The sequence below is a fragment of the Labrus bergylta genome, chromosome 9 (assembly GCF_963930695.1).
Source record: "Labrus bergylta chromosome 9, fLabBer1.1, whole genome shotgun sequence".
NCBI classification, from domain to species: Eukaryota; Metazoa; Chordata; class Actinopteri; order Labriformes; family Labridae; genus Labrus; species Labrus bergylta.
The window spans coordinates 25,532,582-25,560,526 of record NC_089203.1 but is presented as its reverse complement, the minus strand read 5'-3'; the positions used below and the strand labels follow the sequence as shown (position 1 = coordinate 25,560,526).

The window sequence follows — 27,945 nt, the reverse complement described above, 5'->3', positions numbered from 1 at the left end:
CTTCACTTTCACATTGTTGCTAACATCAATAATGTGACAAAAAATGTGAGAGGACAAATTTCATAACTTAAACATGAGCTAATGACTCTAATGCAATCGCATAGCTAGCTGCAGCTAGCATCATCCTCAGCAGAACATCAGGGAGCCTAGATTTAAGATTTTGGCTTCAACTACTAATTATTTTAATATGTAAAATATTTTATAATGAAAAGGAAAGTTAACAGATTAAACAAGACTGACAGAATTGCTTAATTTCTGTTCGAGAAAATGAAGGAAAATGGGAAAAATACTTTTGCTCTAACGTGACACATCCCGAAATATTTTGTTTTTGTATTATATGTTTAAATGTTTGTTTGTTTGTTTGTTTGTTTGTTTGTTTGTTTGTTTGTATGACATTTTTAGCAGCAAACAGAAAAAAATACACACTTGTCAAATTTAACTTTTTATTATTTTTCTTAAAAAACAAATATACATAAGAAATGATAAATATAAAAAGTCAACCAAGAAAAAGAAATCTTCAATGTTACAAACAATTTCTCACTGCAGAGAAAACCTAAACACTAGTGTCACACCTGACAGGTAAACTTACGTGTCAGCCTAAAGTCTTAGCTTTCGTAGCGTCGAGTTAGCTCGAGTTAAAGTGTGAAGAGACGAGTCGTTTTGAATCCTGTGAATCTAACAGCTGATTATTCACACCAGTGATTCAGAGCTAACACATGGACATGCAACAGCTTCTCTATGAACAACAGTCCTCACCTGGCAGGTGTTTGTTTGGAACGCTGTCACCATGACGACCAAGAACTACAGGTAGGGATGCTTCAGTCATCAGTTGATGTTTCTAACTTAGTTAACAACATGATTGACGCTAACTCACACCTGAAAACTTAGGTGAGAAGTTGTAAATAAAGTACTAGTAGGTCGCTGACTGGCTAACTGATTAGCAGTTAGCTCTTTAGATACATTAGCTCAGCAGCTAACCCTGTTAGCATTCGCTCCTTCACAGAACGTCCAACAGCACAAGTTCAAAGTTCACCAGGATGAACTCGTGTCTTATTGGTTTAAAGAAGTTTGTTCTGTTATCTCAGGAACTGGTTTAGATGTACTGATGACATCAGCTGTGATATCATCTTTACACCATCACCACTTTAGTGACATGTTCAGGTATTTCACCACCTGCAGGTTGATTTTGTTCAGTGATAGGCTGATTGATCATATTTGAACCAATCTGATCATCTAATGAAAACTGAACATTCTGATTGGAGCATCCCTGACCTCAGCTCACGTGTCCACATTCAGCAGGCAGAGCTACTTCTCTGCATGCTGATTGGTCAGATCGTTGGTCAACAGAAGGAGCTGAACAGTTTCATCCCAACAGAGTTAATTTATAAATATTTATACTTCAGAGCTATCATGAGATGTGCAATCTATAACCTGAGTATAATTCATCAGGTTTGTAATCTTTATTAAAGAGTTTCTTTAAGTTGAGTTCTCTCAGGAGGTTCAAACCAATTAATAGATCAATAAACAGCATTCTGTCTTTAATATTTGACTTTAAATCTGGACCCATCTAACTGATGCACACTGATACCAACTCACAAATTCAAAAGTGTGTTCTTACTTAGCCACTTTAGCCTTTTTAAAGAGATGATCAGGAGTCAGCAGATAATTTGAATTAGCTGAAGTGTAAGTTTAATACGTTTGATGATCACTAAATTAATCACCAAACAGTTTAAGGTTTTAAAAATGGTCCATACTTTGATTCTTTTTGATACCACATATGTAAAAACAATACAATCTGTTATTCCATATTATCTACTGAAAATAAAAATCCATCATTTCCAAAATAAAGGTGTGAAGGAGAGAAACAAATCCATCAAAACTCCCGCACACTGTCTAAATTGCACAAAGGATTGTGACTGAAGATCTGTATATATATATATTTTTAAGTTTCTGTACTTTTTGTAAAAGAGATTGTTTTGTTTAAAAACATGGTATAGAAGTATCCTCTGTAAGATTTAGAATTTTACCAAATTAAATTAGAATTTCTACCCAAATAAAAACAATCATTATATATTATATTTTGCTGTTTACATCATAAAGATATGCTTATCATCATCTGTCCAGCTCATTAAACATTAACCTTAATATGAATCAACAGACTCTAATTTGTGCGAGTAATTTAGTAATAAAGTTATGATATAGGTAAGATTAATTTACTTATATCCAACTAGTTTTATTTTTAAGAAATTGCTTTTCATTGTAAAAGTAAAAAAGTTTATCTGATGTTGGAATGAAACGCTCAGCAAGTTCATCTACTCGGCAACAGCGGTCACATGGTCCAAAATAAATGTATGAATGAAAAATTTCTCTTAAAGTTGTTTTTCTATTTTGGGCAACTGGATGTGAGTGTGTGTGTGTGTGTGTTTGTTTGTGTGTTAACATCTGAGCTACAAACACTTCATCTAAAATACTTTACAGCTACTTTAAACTGACGTCAGTGTTGAATGAACTCCATCTTTAGTGCAATTAGTTACCATGTTAACATGCTCGAAGCGTCACTGTGACTCGCTCCTTTTAAACACACATGCTCGAAAAATTTTAACAAAATTTCAGAGTTTCTGCAGGAAGGAAGAGCTGAGAAGGACTGATCCATTCAAACATGAAGAGCTGAGAAGGACTGATCCATTCAAACATGAAGAGCTGAGAAGGTGTGATCCATTCAAACATGAAGAGCTGAGAAGGTGTGATCCATTCAAACATGAAGAGCTGAGAAAGACTGATCCATTCAAACATGAAGAGCTGAGAAGGACTGATCCATTCAAACATGAAGAGCTGAGAAAGACTGATCCATTCAAACATGAAGAGCTGAGAAGGACTGATCCATTCAAACATGAAGAGCTGAGAAAGACTGATCCATTCAAACATGAAGAGCTGAGACAGACTCATTGATTCAAACATGAAGAGCTGAGAAGGACTGATCCATTCAAACATGAAGAGCTGAGAAGGTGTGATCCATTCAAACATGAAGAGCTGAGAAGGTGTGATCCATTCAAACATGAAGAGCTGAGAAGGTGTGATCCATTCAAACATGAAGAGCTGAGACAGACTCATTGATTCAAACATGAAGAGCTGAGAAGGACTGATCCAATTACCCAAGGAGAGCTGAGACAAACTGATTGATTCAAAAATAAAGAGCTGAGATAGACTGATTCATTTGAACAAGATCTGAAAGAGACCACATTTAAATTTCTCACAGAGCCATTCAGTTCGTCTCTGTCCTGCAGAAACTCTGAGCTTGTCTTTGAAGTGAAGCAGGTGTGTTTTTTTTCTGACAGCAGGGGATTTTGGGACAAACTTAAACAAACGTCATCATCACAGAAACACTTTTCTTTATCAGCAGGTGTATGACCAGAATCCAAACATCAAAGCTGCAGGTTTTTATTTTAAACTAAATGAATTTAAAAATGGTTACTAGTTCTGATCAGTTTCGTTGCAGTACCGCTGGTCGCCCAAGTGACTGCATAGAGGCGATATCTATTATACATTGTGTAGAGCTCAACATTGTGATTCCGTTGGTAAAAATCCCATTCAGTTTCTCCATAGCGGATTTGGTTATTATCTGTGTCGTAACCATCCAGAGTAGACTTACCACAAGCTACCTAAGTGCGAAATCAGGGGTTGTGCTCATGTACAAGACACAAGTTCATATGATATTGGGAGCACCAATAGCCTAGTGGTTATGTCACGTACCCTATGTACAAAGTCCTTTTTGCGGTGGATGTGGGTTCGAATCAGACCTCGACCCTTTGCTGCATGTCGTCCCCCACTCTCTCCTCCCAACATTACCTGTCTCTTTCAGCTGTCCTATCCCAGTAAGGCAAAAAAGGCCCAAAAATAACTTAAAAAGTAAGTATGCTATCAACCTCATTTTAAATTAATTACACTACTAAAAATCCTAAAGTGTTACAGCGATGTCTCTGACTGGTGGGGCCTGCTGAAACTATAGTTCCTTGGGTCTTGTTGGAATCGCAATGGATGCAGTTTTTCCAATTGTTTTTTGCGCTGAATCAAATGTTTTATCGTCGCAGTTATTGGGGTAGCTGGTCGCCTGTATCGAAGATTACAAATATTGATATAAGGGTTTTCTGAAATGTCAGTTCGGAGGTTTGAATTGGGAACATTACTTCTGGAACCAGAGCCACCCAAGAATTGGGCGATCACTGTTGAGCTCTATTAAGACCCACAGGCCTCTTCTCCATGGCAACAGCAGCTGAGGCTCATGGGTAGTGTAGTGTGATCAGAACATGATGGAACATTCCATTTAAGAAACAACTTAATTAAGACGCAGCTTCTCTGTTTACACATTCAGATCTGATCTTTGAATTACGTTAATCAATTTCATTTTCATTTTTCATTGGGGTTAGTTAGAATGCAAAGGTCAGTGGTTGAAGTCTGCAGGGCGATGTTTGGATTCATCCTGACAACCCAAACTGAAGGGCAACAAGGCAACATTTTGGGCAACCTGAACAGGCAACAGGGCAGCAGGGGTTACCTCAGCTGTACCGTCTTCTTCATGTCCACATCCCATGAACATTTTGTCAAAGGTTTGACCTGTGACGATACTGAATGTTTGAAACAAACGTCTACACTTTCACCTGGAACCCATCGAAGGAGCATACCTGTCAGACTGATATTTACCTCATCTGTGACTGACAGCTGACTAGCAACTGATTGACAGCTGACAGAAAGCTGACTAGCAGCTGATTGACAGCTGACCGGCAGCTGACTAACGTTGATTTGCATTTGACGGACAGCTGACCAACAGTTTATCAACTGACAGCTTATTGACAGCTGATCTAACAGCTGTCTGGAATGAATCTCTGACTTTAAACCTTCCTAGCGTGTTGAATCAGCTGAAGCAGGAAGACTCGTTGATGTTGTGGTGATCTCATGATGCAGCTTGTTTTATTGCTGACTTTCACCTGTGCAGGAAGCTCCGCCCACACACCTGCTCGCATTCTACTTCTCTGGATTGAATGGAAACGCGTTAATGTGGTGGAGGTTTCAGCCAGTGACGGGGAGGAAGACAACAATTTGTCAATCATCTTCATCACAGATCAGCTGACATCCCTTATCACTGAACATGCCCTCTTAACCACCAGCAGGGGGTGACAGGAAAGACCACCTGCACCATGAGAGTCATGTGACTGACAGCAGAAGACCTGCTAACACAGTTCCATGGCAATGAAACCATAAAACGCAGCTCATCAACAGGTAAGCTCGAGTTCAGCCGAGGATGATGGGAGTTTTTTGTTTTGTTTCGCAGGTGTCTCATCAAAAACTGAAGTATCAAACACAAAACATGTTGACCTGATGATAGCGCTTGATAGGTTCTAAGAGTTCATCCTGAGGGGAACATGTCTGACTGAACCAGTTTATCTCATTAAATCACACAGTGGTTAGCATGTTAGCATTATGGAGCTGCTAAATGTTTCAAAGTTTTGTGTTCAATAATGTGTCAAACAGCAGCTCTGTTCATAATAACATGCTAACACGTTAACAGTAGCACGCCAGTAAAATTGATAGCTTGGCTTCCTCAGGAGTCACATGACTCTCACCTTGTAGGTTATAGCAGTTTGTGGAGAGCCACCCCGCTCCCTAGGTGAGTTTTCAGGTGTGTTTGATATGTTAGCAAGGGCTCCGCCTTTACAATGATTTGTCCAATATGGCATCAGAAACAGGCGTCACACTGCAACTGTTCAACAGGCCTTCATCAGCTGACCCACAGCAGCCAATCAGATCCTTGTTCCAGCTTGTTTCTATGATGACAGCTCCACAGACAGATCTCATGAACCATTTAGCTGCTGTGCTCTGATGATGTCACAGCGCTGTGATCCAACATGGCGTCCAGCTGAAGAGGGTGTGGTTTATGAAAAAAGCTGCAGAGTGGGCGGGCGATAAGTGGATTTTATAAAAAACGACATCACTACAAAAAAAATGCATCAGGCGGTTTAAAATCTGCAGCGCTTCAATATAAAGTGCTTCATTACATTGTTACATAGTTTGTACAGTTTGTTATTAAAATATCGTTTTCCCTGGAGTGAAACCATAGTAAACATGTTACACGTTGGTAAAAATAAACTTCTGGAATGTCTCTGTTTTTAAAGAAGTCCCATTGGCTGATTTACGTCAAGCTGAGCTTGTCCCCGGAGCCTGAAATAGGAAACGAGTCCAAAGGTTAAACCTTTCATTGTTCTCATAGAGGTCAACATACAGGAAGGTGATGGGGACGCGGTTAATGAGGATAATGAAGGTGAGATCGAAGCATCATGGGTAGTCAAGACCAGTGGTTGAAGCATGATAAAAAATAAAAAAAAAGACGTAGGTCATGAGTCCAGACCCAGAACAAGCAGAAACTGTAATATTTATTTATTTTTATTTTTTTACTTACAAGTTTTATTTTCCGTCACACAAGGACGTCTTTGTTATTTGTATCTGTGTGGTTGTTAGCCTTTTTTTTTTTTTCAAGGGAATGTTTTTCTGTATCTTCTGTGATAGTTTTTTCCTTTGAGGTAATTGTGTCTTTTTCTTGGTCATTTTTTAACCCATGTTTTTGTCTTGTGTCTTTTCTGTTGCAGCTCCGACACTTTGGAATAAATTACCATTTAATATAAGATCTGCTGCCACAACTGAGCAGTCTAAGTCATTTTTAAATACCCATTTCTTTTCATTGGCTTTTACCTCTAGTTGAGTGTTTTATCCCAGCAGCAGTGTCTACTAGAACTTTTACTATTGTTTTGTGTCTTTATGATGTTTTGGATGTAATGTATTTTGCCTGATTTACTATACAGCACTTTGGTCCGCCTCGGCTGTTATAAATGTGCTATATAAATAAAGTTAACTTGACTTTTGTGTATTTTTAAAGTTGTTTTGTAGTTTATTTGGTCTCTTTGTAGTTGTTTAATGTTGTTTCATGAAGGGAAGCTGAAAAATAAGTTACTAGTTTATTTTTCAGCAGAAGTTATTCAAATGTTGGATTTTTCTGTAGATTTCTGGATCACTTTGTCTGCAGGGGTTACCTCAGCTGTACCGTCTCCTTCATGTCAACATCCCATGAACATTTAGACAAAGGTTTGACCTGTGACTATACTGAATGTTTGAAACAAACATCTACACTTTCACCTGAAACCCATCGAAGGAGCACACCTGTCAGACTGATATTTACCTCATCTGTGACTGACAGCTGATTGAATGAAAAACGTAATACCTTTGTAAAAGGAGACGCTGTAGTAGATGGACAAAGCAGCTTTGTTTCAGGGCGTAACAAAGTTCACATGGCATGATGGTGTGGATTATTTTGTGTTTAGGTTAAGATGGACTGAGTCTAAAAATACTGAAACCCAAACATTAATTGTCTCCTTGATGTCTGGTCTGAACATGACTCACAGCATGAATCACAGCAGTTCATGTTTGAACATCTGTGCAAAAGGTTTGGACCCAGCAGATGATTTTTTTAATTTATTATTTAGACATTAAATTAAACTCTTTGAGCAGGAGATACACCGGTTCTTGAAGTATAACTAACAAGACTGAATAAATCTGAAAACCGTAAAGCTTAATGAACCAGACCCAGAGACGATATTAGAAATGTAAACACATGAGGAGCTGCATCATCTGCTGAGTCCGTAAAGCACGACGGTGACAAAATAAGGCCAAACACAAAAACACAAACAGCTGCAACATAAATTCTTTTAAAAATAAGTTTAAATATAAAAGTAAAAAAAAAAAAAAATAAATAAATTAAAACGAACAGAAAGTCTATAAGTGGTTCCAGATGTTAAAGAAGAAGCAGCAGGGATGAGGATGATGATGATGATGATGATGAAGAATGAGGCAGGTTAGCATGCGTTAGTGTTCTTCCAATCAGCTTAAGACAATCTGTGTGTTTGTTAGTTCTTGTCCGTTAGCATGTTTGTTAGCATGCATATGGTGTTGGAGTTAGCACATGTCCGTTAGCTCTTGGCAGTGATGACGGCTGATTTATTGCTGGAGGGGGCGAGGCTTGGCGTGTGCAGCATGCTGACGAAAAGGAAGAGGGTGGAGGTGGGTAGGTAGACGCAGAGGAAGAGGACGACGTCCTCACTGAGACAGAGGATGAAGTCGCTTTGCTCTGTCAGCACCCAGTCCACCAGCACCCCCACCAGCAGGTAGTACACCTGGAACTCCTGAAGCTCCTCCCACTCCCCTCCACCCACATCAAGCCCCACTCCCTCCTCCTCTGACGAGCTCTTCTGCCTGGCCACGCCCCCTTCATCACTGCTGTCACTCACCATGGGCTTCATCTCCGCCCTCTCAGACACTGCTTCCTTAACCCGGCTCCGCCCACGTTCCACCGCTCGCTCCAACCGCCGGCTGTTTTCTACAAACTCCTGCATGGGAGGGACCAGCAGGGAGCGAGGTCAAAGAGAGGTAGAGGGGGACGAATACAGATGAGTCCACATCCAACAAAGATTGGGGGGGAGAGAGAGAGAGTGGTGGAGAATTAATTAAGAAGGTGGAGCACATTCTCTGCATGAATCCTGAGAGGTCAGCAGAGCATCTTTAATATCTACAGTTATATTCTAACAATATGATATTTATTATTTTAGATTTTTAAAAGTTTGATTTGTCCCAAACTTCCACAATTTCCGAGTCCGATCCATCCACCATCCATCAGTCCATCCATCATTCATCAACCATTATCCATCTGAATGTACATCGATGGCCAATCAAAAGCTTTGCCTTCAGGTTCAGATCCAGCATTACTAAAGATGCCTCCGCAACCCATCTGTCAATCTAATCATGCTATTTTACCCTCACAACGAAAAAAAAAGATCAAGATACTTGGAACTCCTTCACTTGAGGCAGAGATTCCCTCCCAAACCAGAGGAGGCATCCAACGTTTTTTAAGCAGAGCATCATGGCCTTGGAGGTACTGACCCTCATCTTGCCGAGGATATGGACACAGCTCTCATTTTGGTCATAATGGTTACTAATGGCTTCTGCAGGTCCACAAAACATATATAGTATGTATTGACTAGATGAGCGAACTCCCATGCCCCACCATGAAGTTCTTTGAGGTAAGAAGCTGGTCCACTGTCCCACAGCCAGGACAGAATCCGCATTTTTTCCTCCTGATATCCGAGGTTTGACAATTGGTCGAAGCCTCCTTTCCAGCTCTCTGAATTTAACTTTCCCCGGATGGATGGGAAGTCAGTGTGATACCCCGATTGTGGGAGCACACCCTCCGGTCCCCTTATTATCAAAACTACCATCCCATTCTGCCACTCTACAGGTCACACCTGCTCTATGCGAGAACTGAAGAGCCCTGTTAGCCGAGACAGCCCAACAATGTCCAGAGCCTTCTTTGTTAGTCAGGTTCACTTTTTCCACAGTCTAGCCGTTTTCACATATGCACTCCGGATAATATCTAGATATTTACAGGAGGACCGCTCTGGAGATTCTCCCGACCTAGCCGTTCACATGTGCTCCTCACAGCGGGGGACTTTCCCTGTCAGAGGGGAGGGGGGGCGCGGGGGATTTCCTGAGGTAAGACGTGACGTAAATAAACAGAGTCCGCTACACGACGCTATAATGAGAATATTTGCCTTTATATCAATGTTATGTGTAATCCAATGGAATGACAACATCCACAAAAGAGAGGAGAACAACAAACTGACCAACAGAAAACAGAATGCAGACGTTTAATAACGTGCACAGAGATCGTAGTGGTCGCTATATAAACGTCATTCTCTTCCCATTGGCTTGAGGTGAAATCTCCGGAGTATATGGTGCTAGCGTTCAGACATCACTCACTCGGACTTTCTGCGGAAAAATTACTAGGGGTCTGGCCGGAGAAATTCCGGGTAAAGTCTGCACGGAAAATGCGTCTGTTTGCGTTCACACACAGCCTAAAGAACCTCCGGGTAGCCAAATCTCCGGAGTTTTTCAGGAGATTTCTGTATGTGTGAAAAGGGTTTCTGACAGTTTCCCCAGTCAGGTTCTGCAACACTGCCTGATGACACTAAACGTGCTTCTCATTGGCCTTCCAGAGGTTTTAGTGATGTCGACAGTGTGTTACTGCAGGGGCTTTGGAGTCCCATTGAAGGCAGTCACTATGCTGGAAATGTCTCTCAACTTAACTTTCAGTCAACCTAAAGACAGAGTTGAGACAGGCTTGAAGCATTTTGTAAAACAGGTCGGCTATGCACCTTATTGTGGAAAACTTTTATCCTTTATTTAAATCCAAACAGATGAGTTATCAAAAATGTCTCCCCCCATTCAGTGTGTGCTGATCGAGACCTATTTAGTTTTTTTGAACCAGACTGTAAACATGTTAATTTCTGCTGTAAAAACTGGCTTTTTGAATGGGTGTGTATGTGACACTGCCTGACTTTGCACTTCCCCATCAGCTTCACTTCCAACACTGGAAGTTACTGCTTGGTATTTATCTACTAACCTATGTGCTGCTTCAGGAGACACCCGCACCTGAAAGACCTCATGGAGGGGGGGAGTTTAAGACCAGATCAACCTGATGCCATGAACATTTGAACTCTCATCTTTGGCCTGAGGTGTTCAGGTACCAGGTTCACTGATAAACACCCCCCACCCCCACAGAAGTACCTGTTTGGTTCAGAATTTATCTTTTTATTTCTGATGTAGTTTGAGGGAGTCTAGTCAATCATATCAGATACTGAAGCATTTTCTCTCAAATTCTAACCAGGACTCCGGAGGATGTGGACAACAGGTTTGCGTTTCGTTAAGGTTTATGTGAATAGAAGGTGTTTTAAGCGTGCTGCTTCCTCACCATCAGAGCTTTGTCCATGAAGAACTCCTTCCCCGGAGTCCCGTCGTTGTACTTGGTGTCGATGGCGAAGCACAGGAAGAGGACGTCCACCACGATCTCAAAGATGGACAGGAAGCAGTGAGCCACGAGGAAGGAGAAGAGACACACGATGATCAGAGGCAGCAGCCACTCAGCGTAATCCCGCTGGTAGTTGAGGAGGAGGACGCCGGCGAACGCTGTTGACGTCACAATCAGGATCTGAGCAACAAACACAATAACAAAGTCAAAAAGTTGTGAAAAGCAGTCATTCGAGTTTTAGAAAAATCTTCAGACGTCAAAGAAGAAAAAGAGAAAATGATCACCAATAGATGACTACGAAGTAAATTCACTGATTCAGAGTGAGACATCTCAACATTTCAACATCATCAAATCTCTCACAACATATCTCAGGTATGAACCAAAATATTTCAAACATACATGAATTATACAAAGAGAGTGACTCATAGTATATAAAGTGAAACCCGCATCATTTACTTTTTTACAATAATAGCCTCTGGTGACTTTCTCACCTTCCCCAGGAAGAGCACGAAGTCTCCGATGGCGTTGATTGTAGCGACGCGCAGAGCGTTCTCCACCAGAATCACGAAGGCGTCACGAGCAGACGTGCAGAAACTGGTGCTGTTGATGGCTGTGGCTGCATATGCATTCTGGGAAATAAAACACAAGCGAGACGCGAAGTGAGAAGAAACAAAACACAGCGGAGAAAGGAAGTAAGAAGAAACAAAACACAGGGGAGACAGGAAGTAAGAAGAAACAAAACACAAGTGGGACAGACAGGAAGGAGAAGAAACAAAACACAGGGGAGACGGGAAGTAAGAAGAAACAAAACACAGGGGAGACAGGAAGTAAGAAGAAACAAAACACAGGGGAGACGGGAAGTAAGAAGAAACAAAACACAGGGGAGACAGGAAGTAAGAAGAAACAAAACACAGGGGAGACGGGAAGTAAGGAGAAACAAAACACAGGGGAGACAGGAAGTAAGAAGAAACAAAACACAGGGGAGAAAGGAAGTAAGGAGAAACAAAACACAAGCGGGACAGACAGGAAGGAGAAGAAACAAAACACAGGGGAGACAGGAATTAAGAAGAAACAAAACACAAGCGGGACAGACAGGAAGGAGAAGAAACAAAACACAGCGGAGACAGGAAGTAAGGAGAAACAAAACACAGGGGAGACAGGAAGTAAGAAGAAACAAAACACAGGGGAGAAAGGAAGTAAGGAGAAACAAAACACAGCGGAGACAGGAAGTAAAGAGAAACAAAACACAAGCAGGACAGACAGGAAGGAGAAGAAACAAAACACAGCGGAGACGGGAAGTAAGAAGAAACAAAACACAAGCGGGACAGACAGGAAGGAGAAGAAACAAAACACAGCGGAGACAGGAAGTAAGAAGAAACAAAACACAGGGGAGACAGGAAGTAAGGAGAAACAAAACACAGCGGAGACAGGAAGTAAAGAGAAACAAAACACAGGGGAGACGGGAAGTAAGGAGAAACAAAACACAAGCAGGACAGACAGGAAGGAGAAGAAACAAAACACAGCGGAGACGGGAAGTAAGGAGAAACAAAACACAGGGGAGACGGGAAGTAAGGAGAAACAAAACACAGGGGAGACGGGAAGTAAGGAGAAACAAAACACAGGGGAGACAGGAAGTAAGGAGAAACAAAACACAGGGGAGACAGGAAGTAAGGAGAAACAAAACACAGCGGAGACGGGAAGTAAGAAGAAACAAAACACAGGGGAGACAGGAAGTAAGGAGAAACAAAACACAGGGGAGACAGGAAGTAAGAAGAAACAAAACACAAGCGGGACAGACAGGAAGGAGAAGAAACAAAACACAGGGGAGACAGGAAGTAAGAAGAAACAAAACACAGGGGAGACAGGAAGTAAGAAGAAACAAAACACAGGGGAGACAGGAAGTAAGAAGAAACAAAACACAGCGGAGACAGGAAGTAAGGAGAAACAAAACACAGCGGAGACGGGAAGTAAGAAGAAATAAATGAACAGGTGAGGAGCAGGTGTGGGATGTTACCTGATTGAGATAGTTGAGGCACTTCTCCAAACACCACAGACAGCAGATACAAGTTTTCAGCAGGCAGCGAGCACACGCATTCTCCTGACAAACACAAACATCATCAGCTGTTACAAACATCATCAGCTGTTACAAACATCATCAGTTAACACAAACATAAATAAACGCCATCAGCTGATAACATCATCAGATGATACATCTTCATCAGCCATGTATCTGAGAATGCTTTGAATGTGCCCAACCTACCAGTATGAAATGCTAAAACATGCACAGTCATGTCAGGAGGCGTGCAGTGGGTGAAGGTGGTGGCTGCACTCAAACAGTCATGACGGTGCATGTCTTAGCATTTTGTACTGGTAGGTTGGGCACACAGCTATATAAGACGTAGCCTAGGTATCAAACATTCATCAACACCACTTTTAATATATTATAGAATAAATACAAGTGTGTGTACCTTTCCTTTGAGCTGGTTGTGTATGTACATGAGGATGAGTCGGGGGATCTTGACCAGTGTAATTATAAAGGATCCTTTGGCGACAGTGCCCAGGTGATACCTGACCAGCCTCAGGACGGAGGACAGGATGGGGGTCAGCGGGAGACGGTTCTTGTCCCTAAAACACAGAGTTCTCATCAATCCACTTCGCAGAGACTCATCATTGAGGGAGTGATTAAATATATCTGAGTAATACGTTTTATCAGAACACACATTTGTAGATGAAGATGATTAACCTGTTGATCATAAACCTAGATGTTTATGATCAACAGCATTCCCTCTGTTTCACTTCAAAATCAAAAGTAGAGTTGTAAGCTTTGATATGATTCTAATAAGAATCAAAGGATATCTGTACCTCTTTGATACCACAGCAACAAAAACAGAAGTCCTCGACACACAGTGTTGGGTCATGTTTTGTTTTGAAGTGACAACATTTGCAGGCAAACTCCTGCAAACTGTCTAAATAGCACAAATGCAGTGACAACATTTGTAAAAGAAAGTGGAGCTGGTGAAGAACGAGGGCTCTTATATAAATGTTGCCCATGTTTTTGTGCAATTTAGACAGTGCTCGCTGTCTTTCTCTTGCTGCAGCCTTCAGTCAAACGTCTAACAAACGATCTGAAGTTTTTGAAAGCTTCAGTACTTTTTGACATAACGGTAATCAAACATGTAAAATAACGGAGATCGTGTTAAAACATGAACAAAAGTATTGAACATTTTGTCAACATTGATTACAAAACTAAAGGCTGTGAGCTCTGAGGAAAAGTTATTTTAAAGGATAAAAAAAAACACCAACATGTTTCTAACTGATCCCGCACAAAAACTAGCAACGTCTGCATCTGTTTTTGTTGCCATAGTAACAAACAGGTATCAATATCGTTTGACTTTTACTAGAATCGTATCTAAGTTTGAAATTCTGGTATCATGAGGACCCTACTTAGCTTCACATACATTTTTGTCACATAGGGAAACAGTTAGCTTAGTACTGACTTAGTACTTAAGACTGGACACAGATAAAAAGAGGGGGGTCAGCTTTTGCCTCACCTGGTGAAGTAGTATGTGACCACGGCACCGGCCACAGTCATCTGCTGACAGGCCAGGATGAACTCAGTGATCCAGATCAGACCCACGGCGTGGTACCAGGTCAGGTACTGCAGAGGACCGGTCAGTCTGAACTCAGTCAGACCTGTCTCCTCATTCTGCACTGGGTTACCTGCACAAGGGGACGTAGGTTTAATCCTTCATGTTAATGCCTACCACAGTTCCTACAATGCACTGGTGGGTGTAAACTGGAAGCAGGGAACAGGAAGTGGAAGATGTAATGACATAAATGTAGTTCTGTAGTTGTAAAAAATGATCCAAATAAAAGACAAGTCAATCAGAATCTGTCAGAATGGTCGGGTGATCAGAAAGAGGTGACATCAAAGGTTTAAACTGACCAGTGGTCCCAAGGAAGAGCAGAACCAGGACCCAGTACATCCAGAACAGCAGGAGAGCCAGGAAGGTGACGAAGGGCTGCAGGGTGAGGAGGGGAAGGTGCAGGAAGACTTTCCCTGCCACGTGAAACAGAGCGATGGTCAGAGAGACACGCCTCCTCATGAAGAGCATCAAAAGGAAGAGGATGATCTGAGAGAGAGAGAGAGAGAGAGACATGAATAAAAAAAGAGAGGGGGAAGAGACAAACAGGTAATCATCTTGACATATTGAGAGTTAATTTCAGTGTTAAGCCCCGCCCACTGATTTTTCGTACGGTGAAGACGGTGGCAGCGGCAGCATAGACGAGCAGCGCCTGCCCAACGTCCTGCCTGACCTCCTCCTCCTCCTCCTCCTTCACCACTTTAGGGGAGGTGTCGTTCCCATACAGCCGGTGATCGATGTACAGCCACCAGAGAACGCTGGTCCCCCCTGAGGACACACACACACACAGCTGATCAATACTATCTGTTATTTTTCTGATCAGTAGTATCAAAAATGACTGAAACTCTTAAATAACTTTGTCTATGTATGTCATGGACAGGAATTTTTAATTTGCAGGCAAACTCCAGCCTATTGTCTAAATTGCACAAAATTATTGGTAATGTTATAATAAGGATTATTTTAAACCAAAAGCTGCCGCAAGAGATAAAGTGTGAAGTTTAAACTCTTTAAGCAATTTAGGAAGTGGGCAGTAATTTGATTGCAATTTTTGTCAATTAAAAACAATAAATTACCCAATATTGGGCGTCTAGTACTTGTATTTTTGTTGAGAATAACAGGAAGTGACCTCACCGAGGGATCCAAGGACGACCAGCGCGGTGAGGATCCAGACGAGGACGGCGGAGATGTAGCGAATGATCACCATGAGGATCATAGAGAGGACTGAAGACACACAGAGGACAGATATTAGACTTCTTTAACGAACACAAACAGATCAAATTACATTACATATTGAACAGTTTAAAACAGACTTCAGGTGAGTCTCACCTAGAGCCAGCACACACAGTCCGATGATGATCTCTTTGCTGCTGGCGACGCCGGCGATCAGGCGGTGCAGGACGCTGTTATCGCCCACAAACGTCACCACGGCCTCCGCAAACTTCGCATAACACGAAACATCCAGCGGCGTGCAGCGGTTAAACACGGGGAGGGGCTTACTGAGGACCACACGCACAGTCACAGAGGTCACAGGTCAGAGGACAAAGAAACATCGCTGCTGAAGTCAAGCAGGTGAGGCGGGGCTTACCTGGGGGGAACAGGAAGTTTGGGACATTTGGAGAACCTCTCAGGCAGACCTGGATATTTATGACCCGCTAACTCGTAAGAACACAACTCCGAACCTGAAACAGGAAGACACAGATATGTGATGACATCATCAGAATCTTCTTGACATCATCATCTTCATCACCACCAGCATCCTCATCACCACTCGCACCACCATCATCATATTAATCACAATCATCACCATTATCTTCACAACTATCATCATCTTCATCACATCATCATCATAATCATCAACACCATTATCATCATCATCCTCATCAGATCATCACCAACATCACCGCTATCTTCTTCATCACCATCACGACCATCATCACCAACATCATCTTCATCCCCACCACCAGCACCATTGCTTCATCAACATCATCATCATAACCACCACCAACATCATCATCACCACCATTATCATCATCATCATCTTCATCACCACCATCACCATCAGCATCCTCATCACCACCATCATCATATTAATCATCACCATTATCATTATCTTCACAACTATCATCATCATCCTCATCAGATCATCATCACTATCTTCTTCATCACGACCATCATCTTCATCATAACCACCACCAACATCATCATCATTACCACTATCATCATCTTCATCACATCATCATACTCGTCACCACCATCGCATCATCATCATCCTAACCAACCATCAGACGTTGTTACCATCAGACGTCGTGACCGTCAGACGTCGTGACCGTCAGACGTCGTGACCGTCAGACGTCGTGACCGTCAGACGTCGTTACCATCATCGCCACCGGCATCTTCAGCAATGAGGTGCAGAAAGGTTCGCCTGGGGGCGGAGCCTGATCCCTGCTGTTATAGCGGCCCTAAACAAAAGGCCTCGCTGAACAGGCAAGAGTGGGAACTTGTTACACTCTGTGTTTTGTGTATGTTTTTTGGTGGAAATTGTCTGTGCTGACAGTAACAGTGCTATGAAAAGAATTGGGGACAATAAAGTCTAAAGTCTAGGTCTTCATCACCACCACCATCATCATCTTCATCACCACCACCTTTATCACACTCCCCACCCTCATCTTCACCACCACCACCATCATCCCCATCACCATCATCTTCTTCATCACCATCAACAACCACCATCATCTTCTTCATCACCACCAACAACCACCATCATCTTCTTCACCACCACCATCATATTAATCATCACCATTATCATTATCATCATCACCACCATCATCATCATCTTCATCACCACCACCTTTATCAGACTCCCCACCCTCATCTTCACCACCACCACCATCACCACCACATCATCTTCTTCATCACCATCAACAACCACCATCATCTTCTTCATCACCATCAACAACCACCATCATCTTCTTCATCACCATCAACAACCACCATCATCTTCTTCATCACCAACCACCATCATCTTCTTCATCACCAACCACCATCATCATCTTCTTCATCACCACCAACAACCACCATCATCTTCTTCATCATCACCAACCACCATCATCATCTTCTTCATCACCACCAACAACCACCATCATCTTCTTCATCACCACCAACAACCACCATCATCATCTTCTTCATCACCATCAACAACCACCATCATCTTCTTCATCACCAACCACCATCATCATCTTCTTCATCACCACCAACAACCACCATCATCTTCTTCATCACCACCAACAACCACCATCATCTTCTTCATCACCATCAACAACCACCATCATCTTCTTCATCACCATCAACAACCACCATCATCTTCTTCATCACCATCAACAACCACCATCATCTTCTTCATCACCATAGGCTAAATTATTTAACATGGTTGATCCTTTATGGAAGGATGAGATAACATATTTAGCATGTGGAACCTGATCATTTATGCTAAGCTAACATCTTTAGCATGTTGTTCCTTTATTTTTCTGTCACAGAGGTTTCTTTCATAAACAACATGGCCGCTCAGTAGCTGTGAGGTCACTTGATGAATCGTCCATCACGTTTAACAGTGAACAGACTGACAGCAGCCATGATGGAGGACAAATGGAGCACAGTGGCACCAAGACACAACACACAACAACTGCCTTTGTTACTGTACAGAGTGTGTGTGTGTCTGTGTGTGTGTGTGTAGCACTGTATACATGAACACTTCTGCAGACTTCAAATCATCATCATCATCACGTGACAGCAAGCATCCGTAGTACTGGTGACATCACTTTACACACACACACACACACACACACACACACACACACACACACACACACACACACACACACACACACACACACACACACACACACACACACACACACACAATCAGGTGTAAATGTTTGTAAGTTATTAGTAATTTTTAAAAAAGAATTCTAAATTAATAATCTGCATTATTATACTGTATTATCATTATTTAGCATCAATATATACTGTATATTCTTATTATATATATTTCATTATATTAGTCTATATCATATATTGTATTACATTTCATTATATTAAACCATATTGTACTATATTATATTATATTATATCATACTACATTATATTATATAACTGCACTCTGCATTACCGTGCTACAACACTGCCTCTCTTCTCTGCTGTTTACATTACTTGCTGCTATTGATCATACCGAGTCACTTTAATCATCACTTGTCACTTTATCTTGTCATTCTCTGCACATACTGTCTCATTTCCCTGCATAGTTAACTTCATCATTCAGTTTGTACATGTATATACCCCATATTTTTATTTATCTTATCTAATCTATTCCGTTCAATGTGTATTTTGTATGACCTTCTTACTTGTCTGTGCTGCTGCAACGCCCAAATTCCCCTCAATCAATAAAGTACTATCCTATCCTATCCTATCCTATCCTATCCTATCCTATCCTATCCTATCCTAGACAGACACTAAAACGCTGACCCTGAAACAGATTGTTTTTTAAAAAAATGTAAAAACACAAGTTTCCAGAGAGTAGGTGGACCTGGGCTGTATGATGAGCTGGGATTTTTAAAAAGTGCATAACATGAGTAGAACAAAACATCAATATTTTACTACTAATTTCAGTTCATTGTTGGAATCACCATCAAACACAAAATCTGTTCATTTCAGGTCTTAAAATCAAAAGATCACAAACAACTCCTACATAATTATAAAATCAATATTTTCTCTTCGTGATCAGTTATTTCACCTTTTTCATTCAATTATAAAGAGAGTAAAAGTCTCACAGAGTGGGAGTCTGTCAGCAAGAAGCCCGTTTTACATTAAAAGTCATAATAACATTTTATATAAGTCTTATATGTGTTGTGTTTTCTCTTAAAAAGCTTTCAGTATTCCTGAGACGATCTAATGTATCTGTGGTTATAAAATATAGAGTTCACCATTAGATTATCAGCAAATAGAAATCAAATAATAAATACATAATTTAATAGGCCTCATAAAATATTGTGCCTGTAGAAATGACATATCAATGAATCAATCATTAATGAATATGGCAAATGTATACAAAATATTATCTCAAGACACCTTCCAGAGCGTGCCGGTCTAGAGCTTACTCTTTTTTGTATCTATGTTTTCTAGCAGAGTTTGTTCTTCATGTGCTGTTGATTGTAATCAGGTATCATACAAACACTGTTATTGTGTTTGTATAGAGAGAGCCTTCTCCATAGCAGCCGCCCCCTCTGGAACTCACTCCCTACACACATTCAACACTGTACCGATCCTCCTACTTTCAAATCACTTATCAAAACTCACCTCTTTAAACGAGCTTTTAATGTATGATTGTGATGTGTTTTCTGTAGTTTTACCTTTATTGTTGTTATCTTTATGATTTGTGTGTGTGTGTTTTTTTTATTAGAATGAATACAGTTTGTATTTCTGCAGACACAAACTGAGGCTAAAGCAGACTAACAGCTGATCCAGCAGTGATCAGCTGATGCCATTATCGCAATCAGACGTCGCTAAACGTGACGTTTCCCCCTGAAAGAGCGCTGTGTCTCTTTAAACTCTTTGTTTCCTAACTATGCATCCCCCGGTGGGAGGGACTAAGACGCAAGCAATGGATATAAGTGAAGGATGGATGGATGAAGCATTGAAGGGAACTGAGACGTAGCCCAGGTGTGCTGTGAATTATGTGACTCACCGTTAATCATGGCGAACCTCTGCAGGTCCTGGTAGGTGTTCATGGTTTCAGGGGGGCACAGAGACACACACAGAGCCACAGATTTGATTTTCCTCTGAACGATGTCGATGTTACACGGGTCCAAGAAGAACACAAACCTGCAGGATACAAAGCACAGTACGTCACTGCACCGCATGCCTGCAGTTTTTTTCCCCCACAGGTGTGTCATTAGTGAATCTGGGATCATCCCTTCAAATTAAAAGCCAGTCGTCCTTTTCCAGAGAACAGCCGTTCTCCGCCAGCACAATCAACACTCAAAACTTCACCAGACATTGAACGCAGCATGTGTGATTCTTCCATGTGTGCCCATCTTGAACAGAACCACCTGGCAAACTAGGACAACCACAACAAGACAGAACCACCACAGTAAAACAAGACCACCACCACAACAAGACAATAATAACAAAAGAAAACAGAACGGCAACAAATAAACAGTAACACATAGGTAACATTTTTCTGTATTTGTCCCAAACCGTTACTGTACGGGCGTGAAGGTTGAATGCCTGCAGTCACACGACAAATACATCTTATAAAAGTTGAGATGAAAGGCAATCACACAGAAGTCTAGCTGGGCGGTAATCTGCTCGTAACTGTTTGCTAATCGCTATTAAAAAAACAAACTAAGAAAAAGTGGAAACAACAGTAAAACACAAAAGAGAAGAGTGACATAGCAGCAACATAAAGTGGTGAAGCTGCAAGATAACACGGCATCACCTGGAGGAGCCGATCAACAAAACTCTGTAGGTGAGAGCAGAGAGGGTCTGCTACTTTTTTTTTTTCAAGCTATGCACGTTTCCAGTAGTAGAGGATCCAAGTCTAAAGTGTGTATTAAAAGTGTTCAAGCCTTGTTACACTGTCCCAGCCTGTGTGCACATAAACCAGTCTGCTGTGACTGCACACTTCATGATGTGAATTCATATTGGTAATAGTAATATTAATGTTGTTCTTTGTACGGACCTCAGACTCCCACATCACTCCCAAAGGCATGAGATTTTTTTTTTTTTATATACCAGACCGTTCAAATCAGGTGTTTTCTTTATGTGTTCTTCCTCTTTCCTCTTTTATTGTTCAATGTTTAATACACGACATGACCTACTATCGCAGGTAGTTCTTAACAACAAACTGTAACTTCCATGACTGCTGCTTCAGAATAAAACAGAAATATGCTTCCAGGACTTTTTGTTGTTTTCCTGTTGAACAGAATTCGTACCGAAGCGTGACCCCAAAACCGAACCTTGACCCCTGTGAAATGTTACACACCGAACACAACATTTAAACAGCGCACAATATCAAAACAGTACCACCACGACATGTGCATGTTTAGTTGTGGTGGTACTGTTTTGATATTGTGATACTTCTTCGTTATTGTGTTTTGTGGTTCTGCTTTCTATTATCATTATTTTACGAGATGTTCATTTGATAACTATGGTGCCATTGGAAATCATTAAGTAATGAAAATAAATGTAAATGGCATATTTTTGTACTTGTTTTGTACATTTGTACAATTTCAATAAAAGTTTGGGAAGGAAAAAAAAGGAATGGCAAAGCGAAACCTGTGCTAATATCGTTAGCAAGCAGCAGACCTGTATATCAAACAACTCTTCACACAGTCACAGCGTCTATACCCCTTTGAATGACCTCACAGTGGGAGTGATGGCTTGGTGACATGGTTCAAACGGATTTGTTTGGTATGAGACCTTCATGGGGCTTGACTATTTTTGGCCAGCATCACTTTGTCTGTACACATGGATAGATAGGCTGCTAGCTGTTTCATTTAAAATCATTCAATACGAGGTATATGTATTAAAGTGAGCAGCACTACATGCTTACACAACAAAAAAAAAAAATTACATTAAGCAGAGGGGTTAACAGCAACACATCTGCACAAGTCACACCGAAAATATTATGCCATCCTAAAAACACGTGAAAAAAAAGGAGCTATTTCAAAGATGTTGAATTCATAAGACTGAAGGTTACAGCTACAAAGTGCAACATTTCTGCACTGAAAAAATCTGCATGTTGGCACTTGAAAATAATTAACAGTATAGGAGATGCACACAACTCCCACAGCAGAGCACAGAGAGGTAAAAGAGAGGGAATGAGTCAGGGAGAGAAAGAGGAAGATGGTCTGTGGCTAGCAGGGGGGAGGAGAGAACACTGACATGTGATTGTTGGTCGACGCTTGACACCTTTTGGTTTTTACCAGCCTAACCACGTCACGTCATTTCAGTTGTCATTCAGATGTCTGTGTATGCGTCAGCCAAATGCTCAGTTTAAACTTTTTTTTAAGGTTCATCACTGGGAAAGTATACAGAAAGTATTTGGATGCAAACACTGTCATATTTTAGCCATTCTGCGTGAGGCATTGATAAAATAATTCCAAACGAGCAGACGTGATTTTATCTTTCATCAGTGCGCTCTGCAGTCGGATCGGTTACGGGCAGAGTGAGTGCTTCTTTAATGCAATTATGAAAACCGCTAACTCAATCTCCTCAGTGTGTGCATGAAGAAATCACGCCTCAAGTATTGACAGAAGCATATTCTTGTTTTAAAGACTTTCATTGGCTACTAAAAACATCAGCTTGGCTCTGTTGGCAGAGGCGGGCACCTTCTTTCTACTCGAGCCCTCATTGGCTGTTACAGGCTGGAAACAGCATGTCAACGGCCATAAATGGCTGAATAAGGTGTCATCAAAAGAATCGAGTGATCGAGTCCTATCATACAATAAATTGTTATTCCAAGTCTCGATGACAAATAGTTTAATGATGCAAATGAGGATTTGGACCAATGAACGCAAAAACAAACAAAAAAAAACCATTTGACAATCAGTCAACGGTGTGCAAAATCTGACGAATCAGGTTTGACTACGTTAAGCTTCGCACACACAGAAAGATTTTCAAATTCTTAAACGATTTTGAGAAAGAAAGAGACCCACACACATGATGACAAATATTCACAAGCGTTAACAGTTTAGTTCTTAACCAACTCAGCACATCACACACGAAAAGATTCATTCACCAACAGCCAGGGTCTCGACTATCAAAACGTGTAATCTTGCACGATCAAACGGGACTTAAGATTTAACAAACACGATAGTCAAGTTAAATATGGCTAGCTGTTAGCTGGTACATCCATCACGCTAGTAGCCGTCCTGTCCTTGGAAGTTCGATTGTGATATGTTTAACATGTTGTATAAACCAAAACGTTGGTCCTCCATTTATGACATCCACCGAACTTTATGCTGTTGTTGCCATGGTTATGTTGGTTGTGATGATTCCTACTTCAGTCAGTTTGCTTCCTGATTGGCTATAGCTCCGTTCTACGTAACAATGGATTGAATCCATTCTCAGCTGTTCCTCAGCCCCCCCCACCTCTTCTCCCCACACAATCGTAAATCAATATTTACAATGAATTGGATAATCGGCCCGATACCTTGTAGTGTGTTGTTAGTCTGGGGCAGGCAAAGTGTAGATAAAGTCTGTAAATATTAATTTGACATCACTATTATGATAATAATCAAGGTTTAAATCTGTCTGGAGATGCCAGAAGCTCGACCTCGAGAGGCATACACTTCATCTGCATGTGTGCAGGCAGCTGTTAGGCAGTATGGTTATGAGCTTTTCTTTTGACTGGGCGAGCTGCTCATTAAGGCTCACTCTGGGAAACTAGCTTTTGTTATCATCAGTGAAACATGTCTCATGCTAATTTGTCTTTGCAAAATACTCAAGTGTGGAAGGAAGGAACTTAACTCCATAAGGATGGGGGTGTGCACTGCAGCTCTGCGCCGGTTGTTAAGTCCTGTAGCTCTGATAATATCACCAAAGAAATACCGTTCTTCCATCTCTCTTCAAATATCCTGCATTTTCTGAGTCAACCTCTCTTTTTGGATATAGCACATTGTGCTGAGCTAGGGTTTTGCGGCATCAGCACAATGTGCACAGCAACTCCTCTTTGTACATGACGTTACACCCTGCTGAGAAGATAGTCCAAAGCACCACGTTCAAATAAGTTATTGTATCATTTTCAAAATGTTCCCCTTTCTCCTTTAAAATGGTCTCGCAGCCTGACTGAACCTGCTGGTTTGACACCCCTGCTTTAGAGTGTCAAATCTGAATGAATCTTCCTTCCTGTAAAGGAGTGAGGCCCACCCCTGGAATGAATCCATCAAAAATTGTAAATTAACACCTGCACTCTGTCTTAATTGCACAAAAACATTGGCAAAGATTCCTAGCAGAATTTAGACAGTGTGCAGGAGTTTGTCTGAAAATGTCAGTCAATACAAAACATGAATTCACCCTATATTGGTGCCAAGGGCTTCTTTTTTTGTTACCGTGGTAATGGAAGTGGGGAAAGATATCGTTTAATTTGAACTGGAGTCGTATTGAAGTTATAATTGTGGTATAGTGACCACAGTACAAGTCTGCCTGGAACACATTGTGAACATGGCAGTAAACACAGCGGAACACACGCTGTAATGAAATCAAACTCACTTTCTGTCCGTGTGGTCGAGCCCACTGAGCCGGACCCCTTCGATCTGCTCGTTGCGTTGACCACAGGTGTTGCCATAGCTATCATATCCGTATACGAGACGTGCAGCGCCGCCGGTGGCAACAGTGAATCCACAGATGCTGCCCTGGAAAAAAAAAAACAGAAAGAGCGAGAGATGCCAAAAAGTCAGTGAAGATGTAATTTAAGAATCAGATGAAGCTTTCAGACTGAAGGAAATATGAGCATAAATTATAATAAATAATAAAATCATAAAAATCCATCAGTAGGATGTTTCTCATAAGCTGTGAGCAGAGTATTCAGCAACTTTACTTTGATTTGAATCAGCTGTGACTCATCACAAACACGATTTGTTTATCATTTCGTTTGTCAAAATACAGTTTATCGATTTTCAGAGTACAATTGGTTCCTCTTTCACACATCTAGTGAAGCTGCTGTGATGTCACACAGGTATAAAGGTGTGTAAGGATAGTCATGATGAGGACAGGTCAGGTGTGAGTGCAGTGGTTACCATGCCAACGCAGAAGACGATGAAGAGCAGGAACCAGGGCAGGTCTGTGGAGCTCCGGTCCTCCAGCGGTCTCCATTCTCTCTTTGTCCTCTGAAAAACACACACACACACACACACACACACACACACACACACACACACACACACACACACACACACACACACACACACACACACACACACACACACACACACACACACACACACACACACACACACACACACACACACACACACACACGGTCACGCCGGGATTCGGGCCGAGCCGTGCCCACCCCTCAGCCTGTCCCCGGCCTGTTAGAACGGCTCGGCTCGGCTCGGCTCGGCTCGGCTCGGCTCGGCTTTCATCTCAAATCACATCACACAAAGAGAGCTGCAGCTTTTAGCAGGCCACGGTTACCCGCCTGGCACCGGTCCCGTAAGCAGGCCCCGGTAACCCGCCTGGCCCCGGTCCCGTAAGAAGGCCCCCAGTAACCCTCCTGACTCTAATTGGATTACAGCCGCTGGCTCTAATCCCAGCTCGGCCCTCTCCGCTCCCCGGCTCCGCTCTCCCTTTTCCCCGGTGATAGTACAAACAAACATCGGGGCTCCGCTGAAGGACACCGGAGGAGGAGGAGGAGGAGGAGGAGGAGGGGGGGAGAGAGGATGGGGACGAGTCGAGCCGGGCCGGGCCGTCCCGTTCTTACCTCCGTGCTACCGCAGCATCCCATTGCAGTCAGGGTGACTGTGCCCGGACCTCACGGAGCCTCACGGAGCTTCACGGAGCTTCACGGAGCTTCAGCTCGGCAGCAGTGGGGTCTGAAGCCCGGCAGGCGGGAGGGAGGAGACGGACAGTCAGCGGCGCGATCCCGGAGGCCGAGCCCGGAGCGAAGACGCTGCTGACGGTCACTCTGAGTGGTGCAGCCCGCTGAACATGCTACTGTCAGTGTCGATCGGGGATTAACGGCCGAGGATTTGTCCGCCACACTTCCTGGTGGCCCGTCAGGTGCAGCGGCCATTCATCTCATTGCGCATGCGCAATTAGCGCCCGAGCCGGAGCGGAGGAGCTGAATAACAGCGGAGCTGCAGGTCCTCCTACCCACAGACTGTCCTACCCCGTGTGACCGCTGACTGCAGTCTAAAGACAGAGTAGCGCTGTTTCCTCCACTGGGAAACATTTTACCTTGAACCTCTCAGTAAGACCATAAAGCCCATTTTCAACCGAAGGTCCCCAGAACTAAAAGGTTCAGGGGGCTTTTCTTAAAGGAACTGAAAGGTTCCTGCTAAAGCCACCGCTGCCTGAAGTCCCGGGACGATTATGCAAATCAGACTGTATTGCTTTGCAAATGGATTAATTGATTAACAATGTTTAGTGTGTCATTAAACGGGAAAGAGGACTCAAAATGTTAAAATTATTAACACTGGATACCTCACTCTCCTCATTTCACCTAACACCTAAGAAACACCTTTTAGGAAGATAAATTATATTAATCATACATTTCTTAAAGTTAATATTGGGTGGGGGGGGGGAGTATTTTTCTTGACTAGACATTTAAACTTTAGAACATCTGATTGTGAATATGCAAGATCTTTGTAGGGATCATTTTAAAATTGGATTTATGAAAAAGATTAACAGTCATCAAAGTCAGAATATTATATTATCAAAGATGTTTTTTGTAATGGAGACTAAAATGAAAATGTACACAATTCCCTCATTATTTTGGCCAACTTAAATGTAGATTAATTCTGTAGAAGTCAAACCAAGTTTTTCATAAATGAGTGAATAACTTAATATACACTTAAATTAAACTAAACACGTTTAAGAGATAAACAAAACTGTAAAGTATAATTCCAGATTAGACCTCTGACTCTTCTTCTTTTGTTGTTTGCTTTTCTGTTTATTTGTATTTTTAGTTATGTTTCATTCATTTTTTTCATGCTTAGTCTATAATAATGTGTTTTGTACCTTTTTATAAATGTAAAATAAAGTTGGGGGTCAAACAATGGGCTTTCAGCGGCAGTCTTTTAAACACAGTCGGCAATATAACACCCTGCTGCGTCTGACCAATCAGAGCCTTTCAGCACTCCAGGGGCCGCATGCCGTATTGTCAAAAGTCGCTGTTAGAAAGTACATAACCCCTAGCAGGGTCTTTTTTCGGGGGGTAGATCTTCTACCCCAGAACTACATTTCTACCCTGGATTTTGTGGAAACGCATGTAGTTCAAAAAGACCAGATCTGGGGGGATTAAGACACACATTTATACTGCAGTAGCCTACTGACTGAATTGACTGAAGTCCTCAATGTACGGACCGTAGTTGGAGTACTGACTGTAGTACTGACTGTATTGATTGCAGTGGCTACTGACTGTAATATTAAATAGAAATATTTTACTTCAATGTTAATGTTGATGTAAATGCAGCTGTCAGATACCTGCAGAGAGTTAAGTTATTTTACCCTTATCCTGAGCCGAGCCTGCTGCTGCTGCTGAGAGGACAGTGACACACGTTTAGGCTCCATGATGCTGGACGCTCCCGAATAGTCCCGGAGGGTCCTGGATAGTCCTTGAGGTACCTGGATAGTCCTGGAGAGTCCTGGTTGGTCCTGGAAAGGTCCTGGTGTTGCAGT

General features: G+C 41.9%; 1 protein-coding gene across 3 annotated transcripts; it reads right to left on the bottom strand.

Moving 5' to 3' along the window:
* Window positions 1–426: 426 nt before the first annotated feature.
* On the bottom strand, window positions 427–27,945 carry slc44a1b (solute carrier family 44 member 1b). Of its 3 annotated transcripts, XM_065958615.1 has the most exons (16): window positions 27,775–27,944; window positions 25,341–25,430; window positions 24,814–24,956; window positions 20,285–20,421; window positions 16,133–16,226; window positions 15,874–16,043; window positions 15,679–15,768; window positions 15,161–15,315; window positions 14,850–15,036; window positions 14,455–14,623; window positions 13,372–13,528; window positions 12,918–13,001; window positions 11,395–11,532; window positions 10,847–11,083; window positions 8,331–8,429; window positions 427–6,213 (listed from the first exon to the last, which is right to left on the bottom strand). In XM_065958615.1, the coding sequence occupies exons 1-16, from the start codon at window positions 27,835–27,837 to the stop codon at window positions 6,190–6,192; spliced, it is 2,037 nt and encodes a 678-aa protein (XP_065814687.1). In that variant the 5' UTR covers window positions 27,838–27,944; the 3' UTR covers window positions 427–6,189. The 3 variants fall into 3 exon arrangements, with proteins under 3 accessions (XP_065814687.1, XP_065814686.1, XP_020511175.1); XM_065958614.1 differs by having other exon boundaries at window positions 427–8,429; window positions 27,775–27,945; XM_020655519.3 differs by lacking the exon at window positions 27,775–27,944 and adding an exon at window positions 26,027–27,409 and having other exon boundaries at window positions 427–8,429.